The following is an 11,867-nucleotide window of genomic DNA, read 5'->3' as shown; positions in this document are numbered from 1 at the left end:
GGGAACGCGCCCCGGGAACGTGCCCCGGGAATGTACCCCGGGAATGCGCCCCGGGAATGCGCCCCGGGAACGTGCTTCGGGAATACGCCCCGGGAACGCGCCCCGGGAACGCGCCCCGGGAACGCGCCCCGGGAACGTGCTTCGGGAATACGCCCCGGGAACGTGCCCCGGGAACGTGCCCCGGGAACGCGCCCCGGGAACGTGCTCCGGGAATACGCCCCGGGAACGCGCCCCGGGAATACGCCCCGGGAATGCGCCCCGGGACCGCGCCCCGGGAATGTGCCCCGGGACCATGCCTCGGGGCGCGGGGTCCCGCTGCCGGCTGTCCTTCGGGCTGTCCCTCAGGACGCGGGGTGCCAGGGTGGCTGTGCCCAACCTATGTCGGGGCCGTTCCGTGGAGTTCGCAGCCGCCCCCCCGCAAGCGCTGCCCGGGTGAGGCGGGACAGCGGCGGTGCTGCGGGTCCGGCAATGCCCGCGGCGCCGGAGCTCCCTCCAGCAGGATTTCAGCGCGGACATCGCCGTGAGGGGCGTGGGGCGCGGAGGCGGAGCCGGCACCGGCGGGGCGGTTCCGCGGCGGGGCCGGCGGCGGCGGGGCCGCCCCGGCGAGTTCTTAGCGGCGGCGCGCCGTGCCGCGCTCTCGCAGTCCTGTCATCCCGTGCCATCCTTTTCTACGCTGTCCCGTCCCGCCCGGCTCTCGCCATGGGCTCGGCTCCTCCCGTGTTCATCGGCGCCGAGGAGGTGGAGAAGCACCTGCACCGCGCCAGCCTGCTGCTGCCGGCGCTGGAGGCCGCCCTGGCCAACTTCTCAGCGGGCGCGGCGGGCGGGGTGGTGCAGCCCGTGCGCACCGTGCTGCCCGTGCCCCGCCACGGCGGGTGAGGCACGGCGAGCGGGGGCGGGCCGGCGGCGGGAAGGGTCCGGGTGGGCGGATTTGGAGCATCCGAAAGGCCCTCGGTACCGAGTTGCTGGTCAACCGGCCGGTGGCGGCGTGACGGTCGCAGCCCGCTGGCTGTGAGCTGCCGTGATAACGGTGCGTGAGTAACGCAGGAAATTCTCCCCCGAGGTACCTCGGAGTCATGCCCGCGTACAGTGCTGCAGACGATGCGCTGACAACCAAGTTGGTGACTTTTTATGAGCACCTGAAGGACTCCTCTGTGCCTTCTCACCAGGCGACTGTCCTCCTTTTTGACCCCAGCAATGGCACTTTGAAAGCTGTAAGTCCCCTGTGTCCTGCATTCTTCTCTGCTCATGCTGTCGGTTCTCACTTCTACTTCTTGGAAGCTGGAGCTGGTGTAAATTATCCTGAGTTTACCAACAGGATTTGGCCTAAAGCTGCCTATCTTTCGTTTCTGTTAAACTGTACTCACTGTGCTATTTACTACTGCTTGTGATTTGAATCTGATAGCTCAGAGTGTAACTGGAAGAGAGCAATTATTAGGATAAGTTTATCTTGCATTTGAAAGAAAAAATACCCCCCCCACATTGCTAGGTAAAGAATGGATCTTGAACCATCTTAAGTCTCAAGTTGGAAGAAAGTTACAGTTTGGATTGCTGGGAATAGTATTCAGAGTCTGATTACTTTATTTAAAGAATTTAAGTTGAGTTTTTTTTAAGAATAGCGATGATTTGCATTGTACTTTAGTAATAATGATTTATTAAAGCGGCAAAACTGGTCAAGAAAAATATCTTGTGTTCTTCTACCAAACCTCCTGAGTTTTTGCCCCCATAATTAATGTGTGTGCAATAAGTAATGCACATTGAAGCAGGAGAGTCCCATGTGTGATACACATTTGAGGAATTCCATGGTTCCCTGTCACCCCTCTGTACAGACCAGGACAGTGCAGACTGGGGAAGCCACTGCTAGCTTGCAGTGGTCTTCCTGGAGCACAGGGTATTGGACTATCCATGTATTCCTTGTGCTGGGAAATGCAGCGCATCAGGAGCTGGTTGAGTTAGAGGTGGCTCTTCTCTGACCATTTTCACTCCTTTTGTGCTAATGGAATGATATGGAAGAACTTGAATAAACAGAGGATCTGCCCAGTTTAAACGTGACTTTGTATGGTTTGTGGTTGCTCTGATAATAATTGCTGAGTTCTATATGTGTATATCTTTTATAGCTGTAATATCACATCATTCACAAATTGGATGAGAATGTTTCGTATTTATTCATTTTTCAGTGTTCACTTCAGTCTGTTTGAATTTTTTAAAGGTCCTGGATGGCAGTGTCATTACAGCAAAACGAACAGCTGCAGTTTCTGCCATTGCTACCAAGGTGTGTCTTCTGTTCTCTAAGTGGGGCTTGGAGTTATAAAATACCTAGAACAAATTATGCAAATGGCTTTTCATCCAATACAGCTTTAAATTAGATTTATCATAACATATGCACTTTCAGGGAAAACTTAAACTCACTGTTTTGAGTCAGTCATGTCTGGCTTTTACACTTTGTGTTTGGCTGGGGAAGGAACCTGAGCAATATTTCTGTGGCTTCTATTGAAGCCTCTTATAGAAATTTAGTAAGCTGTCTTTCACTGTATTTTCTTTCTTTTGTGCTTGTGTTAACATGCCCCTTTATGGCTTTGAGTAGTATAGCTGTGGTGATATATCGAATTTTATTTGGATAGATGCTTTCTGCTATTGGGACAGGACAGGTGGATTGCACTGGACCTGTAAAGAGAGGGGAGAGGCACATTTCCATTTCTCTTAAGATAGATGATGCCCAGTATAGATGGATAACTTGTTCAGAGGTGCTGTCTGTCAGTGTCTCTGTTGTCACTGGAAGGTGTCCAGATGACTGTCCCTGACCATGGCCATAAACTTCAGTTCTGAAGAAAGGTGAGGTGTATCTGGCTATGTGTTGCTTTATATCACTGCAATTTCAGTTGGAAATTGTTGTGTTGGATTTCTTTTTTAAAAGCTATTTTTGGTTGGGCTGCTAACATCAGGAAGAGAGCAAGTGGCCTAGCATTGCACAGCAGGGTTTTAGTCTTCACCTCAAAGGCTGAGGCAATAAGAAAAGGGCCTGAGCTGAAAAACAGTGTTGTTTGTCACTCCTCAGCTTTGCATCAGAATGAAGGCTGATGTCACCGTTTTGTGAGGGGCAGTCTTCATGCCAGGGTGACTCTATCCATGGCAATGGAGCTACACCGGCATAAAATTGACTGAAGGACCTGTCCCCCAGAGCTTCTCCTGAACCAAAGGACAGGATGATTTACAGTGAACTCCTTGGACAGGAGCTTACAGGACCTCATTCATTTTGGCCATTCTGTATTTGGTCAGTTCTATGGTTTTTATGCAGTCCATGCTGGCTTGGCTGCTGAAGGTATTTCAAGATTAGATCCTTCATTGTTATCTGTTCTTTTGGAAATTTTCAGGAGTGTTTGAGTTTAGCTCATATTTGTCATCTTGTCTTCTTTATGGCATTTGCTTTTCAAAGACCCATGCTCTTAATGCAAAGAACCTTTCACAACCTTTAAAAGGCACATTAAAACAAATTCTTACTACTGAAAAATGGGATCAATGAGATTTTTCTCCATTTGTTAGCAGCAGAATAAACCTTGAGAGCCTAGACAATTCTAAAGCTTTTTAGGCAGGAGTGAGTGGCCACAGCAAATGCATGAACAAGACACAAAGATAGTTAGGGCTGGACTCCAGCAGCTCTGTCTTCCTCTCTGCCAAGTACTGGTGAATCACAGACAAGAACTAAACCAGAAAGCCAAAAGCAGCTGTAGAACTGAATTGTGTTATTTTTTCCTCAGAACCATCCCTACTTTTACAATGTCTGTATTATGGCTCTTGCAATGACAAGATATGCTTGTGGTGTGATTTATGGCTTCAGTGAATTCAAAGAGGTGGATTAGTGTGGGGCTGCCAGGACCAGTTTACCTGTGCAGCTGCCACTCTCAGTAGTGATGGTTTTTGGGATTCTGAGCCCTGTTTCCAGCCAGTGCAGAACACCAGCACTGTGGTTTTACACTTAATATTGGAGTGTGCTGAGGCCCCAGAACTTGTTGTTCATGCTGTTGCATCTTAAATCTGAATTTCAAGTCAGACAATTCAACACTGGAATTAAGCCGAGATGTGCTTTGGTGCTACTGATGCTTGCTTTTGCATTTAAAAAAAAAAAAAAAAAAAAGACCCAATATATATATAGTGATTGTTGAATACTTGTTTATATACTTTTTTGTTGTTTAAAAGGACTAAAAATAATACTTTCTTTTGTAGTATTTTGATATATATTTGTAATGTCTGTTAATATATTGTCCTTACATATTCTCTTTTATTTTTTTACTTCTGATACTGTTTAGTTGTTAATGCCAGCTTTTGCAGAAGTGCTGTGCATTTTGGGAGCTGGTGTTCAAGCATACAGCCATTATGATATCTTCACAGAATTGTTCACATTTAAAGAGGTAACGGACACTTCTTAAGAAGATACATTTATTTTTCTCTGGTATGTTGCAGGATTCATTGTAAAAAAGTACAACGTGGGATGGAGTTTCTGTTCCCCAGAGCAGCCCACACAGTTCTGTGCACTGACAGCTCCAGGGGTCTGATAACACCCAGTATTTTGGCTACTTCTGAGCAGTGATCATACAACATCAAGGCTGTCTCTCCAACATTTGTTTCTGTTCTATTAAACTGCCTTTATCTTGACCCACTGATATTTCCATCTTATTTTCTCTTCCCTCTCCCTGTGCTGCTGGGGAGGGGAGTGATGAAACAGTTTTGTGGGCACCTGGTATCCAGCCATGGTCAATCCACCATAAATGTTAAGATTAATCATATTTTGGTTCTGTTTCTACAGAACCCAAGAATAGCCAGAGCAGCAAGAATTTCTTGCTCAGATTTTGGTATTTAAAAAGAAAAAAGGTTGGAATCAAAGTTGTTTCACAATCTTTTTGTCTGAGAAGATCCTACTGTATATGCCATATTTGGATAAGTTTTTTGTGACTTTTCCTTAAAGGTAATTTTCAGAAATATTTGCATTTTATAAGAATAATCTTCTCTACAAGGAGATGTTATTCTGGCATCAAAACACAGGCATTCAAATGTAGTTGAACACTCACAAGATTTTCTCACTTGTATGATAAGAACATTAAAGGGGAAAAACCCCAGCCTTTCGGAAATGTTTAACTATCTACTGAAAAATTAAATTAAGTGTTCTGTTTCAGCAAGGAGAAATTCTCCAAGCTAATCTGTGTTTGTTTTGTTTTGTTTTTCTCCCTGGAGGTGAGGATATGGAATCGCACCAAGGAGAGGGCAGTGAAGTTTGCCAGCTGTGTCAGCGGACCCGTGCGGGTCTGCTCCTCCGCCCAGGAGGCGGTGACAGGGGCTGATGTGATTGTGACAGTCACGATGGCAACAGCTCCCATCCTCTTTGGGGACTGGGTGAAGCCAGGTGCCCACATCAATGGTAGGTTCTGTTCCCGTGGTGTACAGCAGGTGGTCATTAGCACTTTGTTTAGCATCACCATCTGTTGAGAAGCAGTTCTCTGTGCTTCATGTCCTTCACATTTTGACTTTTCCTCTTTAGTGAGGACCACTTTTCCCAGCCCTGTGCTCCTGGAGTCAGAATACCTGCATAATCCAGCAGGGGATTTTTGCTAGAACATGAAATTTGTTCTTTTCTCTTAGTGGTGCATTATCTTTGCCCTTGTGTTGTCATTATTCTCACTTTGCTCTCCATTTAAGTAACCCATACAAATGTTCTTATTTCTAAGTAGTTCCTGCTCATTGTTACATTGCCTTGCTGATGTCATCTTTTCTTCCACCAATTTTGTAATCTCTATTTGTTTCTTTTGGGGCTGATCACACCAATTTACTTTTTTTGCTTGAGTTATGAAGATGCAGTAACCAAGTTAAGAACATAATAATTTAACCTCTAATTATAGTGAGGTTTGGAGAGGTGGTTTTTTTGTTGCCTGCCTTGTAATGATGTTACCACACTATTGTTTGGAGTCTGGGCATGCCGCTGTTTTTTTTTATTAACTGTGGGTCGTGTTCAGATGTCCTTGTGCACATTCCAGATGGGCTGGTAAAAAGACAAAAGCAAATTCTCAAAGGGAACAATTTAAAGAAAGGTCCCACATTCCAGCAGCACCTTACCAATTTTTCAAACTCGATTTAGTCCTTTGTCATTGAAAGTTGTTGTCTGTGTTGTGTCATGGCACGGAAGTCAGAAATACAACAAAATCAGTTGAGGTCCTCAGTCACTGAGGCACAAAGACCTCTCTCCTTTCCTTGCCTTTTTTTACCCTTCATTGAGACATTTGTACTGTTTGAAGAGGCATTTGAGCAACATGCAAATACAAATGTAGCAAATGCAAATTTATTGTTCCCTAACAGTTGGACATGTAAAAAATATCTGAATACAGTATAACTGGGTTGTCCTTTTAGTTTTTGTTGGGTTTCTTCTTTGCTTGTTTTTTAAGCTCAAAACAAGTTGATAATGATCTTGGTGCTATGTGTAAAAAATAAACTCCATGATTTGTTTTCAGTTTCTTGGAGTAAGTGATAATCTAATAAAGATGTGTAAAATTCATTTGGTAATGATCTGATGAAAACAACAGTATAAGAGATAACAGACAAAGGGAGAGGATTTTTTTTTGCCTCAGCTACTCAGACTCTTCTGACAAGGATATTTTACTGATATATCTAATCTTGAATGTTGTTGGTTTTTTTTTTGTCCTATCAATCAGTATTTCTCCAAGGCTAACACTGGATTTTTTGTACATTACATTTCCATAATAGTGTTGATTGTTATTTCACATGTGTCTTTTGAACAAAATGGTTGGAATTTGTTTTAAATATTGCTCCTAAGCTAATCAGTTTTGTTGCTTTAGCTGTTGGAGCAAGCAGACCAGACTGGAGAGAACTGGATGATGAGCTGATGAAGAATTCTGTTCTGTTTGTGGATTCCAGAGATGCTGCTCTTACAGAATCAGGAGATGTTATTTTATCAGGGGTAAGACCTTCTGAAACGATGAGCTTTATTTTCATGGCAATTGGCTTGCATTTGAAATTAGCTGATACTGATGATGTCCTGCACTGAAACTTTAGGGCATCAAATGTAACTGTTAACACTTTCCAGGCAGGGGTTGAAGGATAAACTGGTTTCAAACTGCAACTACTCTGTCTGTGACCAAACCATGAAACTTCTGTATCTACCATTATATGACACCATATTACAGTAGCATGTTTTCAGCATTGGCTTTTGATGATAACCATGTGTTGCTGTTGAAAGACCTACATTTCCTGCACTGTTTGATCATAAATATTCTTCAAAGCTATTTATTAAAACCTGTAACTTTCTTCCCATGAGACTTCAATGTGATTGACACTGAATGGACCAGCCCAAAGAATGGACCACACAAGCCAAGCAGACAATGATCTGCACAGATTTGCCAGCAGGGACTCTTTGACGTTCAATGGAGTTTTCTGTTTCTCTTTTAATGTGTCTGCAGAATAAATATGATTTACACTTTTGAGGTTTAACATAAGAGCTCCAGATATGGTAATGTGTGTGGAATCCCATGTGTTTTGTTGGACAAGTAACAAGCTATCCTCTGTAAAAAAAATTACTGGCTGAGGAAAGTCTGCCAGCTGTTTTTCTTTGAAAACAATTCTGCTCCTCTGATTTCTGTCCAGTTTCTATATAATATGTCTGAATGTTGATCTGCTTCACCATGGAAAGTAATCAGGTTTGGGATGCAGCACTGGAGGAGTTCTTTCTTTTGAAGTCACTCAGAAGAAAAGGGTTTTTTTTCCTCTTAATGTATGTATGAGTATTATGTTTTTGTATAAATATGTATTTTTTTCACAGGCGGAGATTTTTGCTGAGCTGGGGGAGGTATTGAAGGGTACAAAACCAGCCCTGCCTGAGAAAACAACAGTGTTTAAATCGTTGGGTAAGAACAGCCCCTCCTGTGTCTAAGTCTGACAGAAAACAATGCCTTGTTCTTTATTAGGTCCCCCATGCGTGGGAAAGCTGCTGATCATCTTCAGAACTGCTGTGGCAATGCACTGTCCACAAGAAAGTAGACTGTGATTTGCATTTTCCCTTTTTATTTCCCTTCTTATTTATCTAGCAGGATTGATGTAATGAAAAGTGATAGGAAAGCAGGCAAACAATGGAAGTCCATTTTCCATTTCACAGTTGTTCAAGACATGACTGCAGCATTTATTAATAGAGCTGCAGCCCGACTGCCCCGCTGTTCCACCCGTGGGGTCTGTCTGACCTGAGACAATGTGACAGTGTCCTGTGGGGCTGGGGTTTGGGAAAGGGTGCCACTGGGGATGAATTACCATGCTCTGAGCTACATGACATCTCCAAAAGGGCCCAGTTGTGATATGAACAGTGAAAATTAAATTCCTACTGTTACATTAACTTCTTACAGCACACCCAACACTGCATGATGGCTATAAACTCTGAATGTGACACTGTAGGTGTTTGGGATGAGAAATAATTCCTGTGCCTGTCCAGTTAGATAATGTCCTGAGTCTTCCTGTTCCCTTCTGAAGAAAAATTATTTGTACAGCTGAATAACTGTTTGAAGGTAACTTCAATTCTTTTTCAGGGATGGCAGTTGAAGACACAGTAGCAGCGAAATTTGTTTATGATGCATGGTCAGCTGGTAACTAAAGAGAGAAGTCTACAACGCCAATGAGGCCAAGAAAATAGTTTGCACTTAGTTTCCTTGAATCCTGTGTTAACAAGAAAGGCACCAATACTATCTAAATGTGGCCCTTCTAGAACATTCAAGAAGAAAGAGTGAAATTTCAGCAATATACTAATTTCTAAAGTCTTCTAATTTCAAGTATTAGATACTTTCAGTGTTGTTAATAAATGTCTCTTTTGTAACAGCAAGTATTAGATGTTTGCAGTGATACTAACAAGGGTATCTTTCCATTTTTTGGTATCATTCTGTAATCAATGCCTTTCATCTCAAATTATTTATGTAGCAGAAGCCTGTGTGTAGATTTCAGGGTTTTTAGATGGATAATTAATTCTGGCGTAAAATAGATCAGTTTGTGGAATGGACTCTGGCATCATATTCACCTGTGATGGTACTTTAATACAACTGTGGGTTTCAGTGCTCCAGTGACAGTGACCTTGTCTTCATCCTCCTAGGCACACAGCCCACCTCTAACTCCTGGACACACCTTCCCTTCCAGCTCACTGGAAGTCACCAATTTTTTTGCCCCTTGCAATCTACCTTCCTTTGCCCTCAGACTGGGTGGTCTTTCACTAAGGGCACAGTTCTGAGTGGGGGTTTATGTAATAACAATACCTCCCTACAGCTGGGTTTCTGCTCAGTACCTCCCTTAGTACATGCCTCTTGGGATATTGCCATTTTCAAATTGCAAGGTGTCACACAGAATGTGAGAACTAATATGTGGTTTGATTTAACTTTTATCTCAATTCTGTAGGGAGATTTTACTGTTAATCTATGGTGCCTCTAAGTTGTTTTTCTAAGCTTCTTGGAGGCTGGAATTGATTTCAAGTATACAGGCAAATACTTTCAGTTTGGCTGTACCATGCTTCAATTGCTAATTGTTCTGTTATCACAGATATTAGCTGGGGCAGGAATTTTCATGATCCTTTCCTGGCAGAGGAACGCAGTGACATAAGGAAAAGTTCCAGTTTTGTGCTGTTATTCAACTGCCTTGCAAAAGAGTGAGCATCTGCTGAAAAACAACTATTGCCCTGGAAACAAATTCCTGTCTCAGGCTCACAAGATGTGCTTTGTGAAATTTAATTTCCATTTACATATTATTTCATGCAGGCTATTAAGTGATGCTTCATGCTATGGAAGAGTTGGATGACAGGGCATTTTATAACATGCCAGTAGAATAGAGCAGAGCAACAGGAACGAGGGTCAGGAGCAGCTGGCATCAAAGCCCTGGAGGGTGGATGTAAGTGGAGGAGAAGTTAATGAGTACAGTGCAGGTGTGATGTAAATAATACTCCCAGTTGTAAGCCTGGTGTAAGCTAGTTGGAAAATGTACTAAGTGGTGGAGGTAGCATAGAAAGGTACCAGACCGCTGATAGGCCTGAAAGATGTTTCATGTGGATCCAAACTGAACTCCACTGATCCTGTTTATTCCATCAGAAAAAATAACAGACATTTCTCTATGAGCTTCTGTGTTTAAATTGTAGCAAAATTACTCTTCTGTTTTTACGTCTTGTTTCTTCTCTGTCATTTTTAAGGTGTTCAGAAGTTTGTGTTGACTTTGTTTGTTTGTTGGTATGTTCATGCAGAACTATGCTAACCTGAGGTAAGCATGATGCTCCATTATTCAAGAATTCCATGGAAATTTGCAATTAATAATTATGACAGTATTATCCCAGTTCTGAGCCACTGTTATACCAGATTTGAAATTTGAAGTGAGATGTAGTGTTTGAGAAGAAGACAAGTCCAGTTTATTTTCACGTGTACTCCTCTACAGACTATGCACTTTAAAAAAATAAATTGAGCCAGTCCAAAGACCTGGTTCTGACTACCCACATTGTTCTCAGCTTCATTGGCAGTGGGAGATTTTGGGAACCTGGCTTCGGTGTTGTACCTCTGATGTCATGAAGAGGATTTGGTTCAGTTGCAATGGGAATTGCTTGGATGCCACTTGTAGATTTTCTGAGGGGAAATAATAGCATCAATTTCTATGTTTCCTTCTCTTACAAACTAACAGATCATGAAATTGTGTAACTTGCATTTATATTAAAATTAAATAGATACTGCTGTTTTTCTTTGACACTCATTTTGTTGTCCATTTCTTTTCTGGTTTGTGGTTGATTTATTTGATGACAAGAAAGCATTCAAGTTATTGCAATGACTGCTCTCCCAGTAAATGTGATCACTGAATGTAAATGGAAGAAATAGGGAGTTCCCTGTTCCTCTGTGATACTCAGCTTTTCAGTTGTCCTGTACTGTGCATTTTCTTAATGTCTGTTCAGGGCAGAGTATTAAACCCTTAAGGAAGGAGAACCTTGTACTTGGCAGGGCTGTGCTTGTGTGAGATTGCCTGGTTTTATGATTTGGGTTTGGCTTCTGGTGCAGCATTGCACATGTAATACATAAAGTCTCTCCAACTGAACTGAAAGGGGTCACAGCTAGGATTCCAGTGCTTCCAAACTCTAAAGGAAACAAAGGGGTTGATGAAATCTGAAAACAGCAAAGCACATGAGTGGAAAAAGCAATCATGGAAGGTTGCACAGAACGGGCCTTTGATGTGATTGCTTAATACAAGAACATATCAACCTGCAGTGTACAGGAATCCAAGCAGGGAAGAATGCAGTATAAAGTCCATCGAAGAAAAGATATTGTAATATACAAATCACAGTCACAAGATTATATGGAAAGAAGAAACATGAAAAAACAGATCATTAACCAGGATTAGCATCCACAAATGAAGTATACCCCTAAGGAAAAACTCATAGCTGGCTAATGGAAAGATACAAAAAGAGCTTTAGAGATAAAAGTTCTGCTAATGAATGTGCATCTAAAATCTGTGATCTTAGCCAGAGCATGGCTCCTAAAAGCACTTCATTAGATTCACAAAACTCAACAGGAATGATTAATTTGTATCTGATAGTGCTGGCTTCCCAAGGGAACAGGAGAACCCTGCTGTGAATGCCTGCAGATAGTGTGAAGAGCAGGCTCTTCCACAGCAGCACAGCTCATTTTCTTTTTTTATTTTCATGAGCTGTGTGTGTGATACACAGCTCTCAGGCTAAGGCTGACAACAGCCCACAGAAAATGGGGTGTGATATGAATCCTCATTTCTGGGACTTTGCATGAAAAATGCAGCCTATAGGAACCAAGCTGGGGTTATACCAAAATAGATCCAAAATTTTGAAAATTAAACCTCAGCTA

General features: G+C 42.7%; 1 protein-coding gene across 1 annotated transcript; it reads left to right on the top strand.

Moving 5' to 3' along the window:
• The first annotated feature begins 570 nt into the window (after positions 1-570).
• CRYM (crystallin mu) lies at positions 571-10,752 on the top strand. The gene is made up of 8 exons (XM_021539659.2): positions 571-872; positions 1,061-1,211; positions 2,207-2,269; positions 4,302-4,403; positions 5,224-5,407; positions 6,837-6,958; positions 7,817-7,901; positions 8,571-10,752. The coding sequence occupies exons 1-8, from the start codon at positions 700-702 to the stop codon at positions 8,633-8,635; spliced, it is 945 nt and encodes a 314-aa protein (XP_021395334.1). The 5' UTR covers positions 571-699; the 3' UTR covers positions 8,636-10,752.
• Positions 10,753-11,867: the final 1,115 nt, after the last annotated feature.

This window comes from Lonchura striata, chromosome 16 (genome assembly GCF_046129695.1).
Source record: "Lonchura striata isolate bLonStr1 chromosome 16, bLonStr1.mat, whole genome shotgun sequence".
NCBI classification, from domain to species: domain Eukaryota; kingdom Metazoa; phylum Chordata; class Aves; order Passeriformes; family Estrildidae; genus Lonchura; species Lonchura striata.
Note: the sequence above shows the minus strand (reverse complement) of the source record. Positions and strands in the feature narration are given on the sequence as shown.

Coding starts and splice junctions, on each gene's coding strand:
- CRYM (XM_021539659.2), top strand. CDS start 700: ATGGGCTCGGCTCCTCCCGTGTTCATCGGCGCCGAGGAGGTGGAGAAG. Junction 1,212..2,206: donor GCAATGGCACTTTGAAAGCT/GTAAGTCCCCTG, acceptor AATTTTTTAAAG/GTCCTGGATGGCAGTGTCAT. Junction 7,902..8,570: donor AACAGTGTTTAAATCGTTGG/GTAAGAACAGCC, acceptor ATTCTTTTTCAG/GGATGGCAGTTGAAGACACA.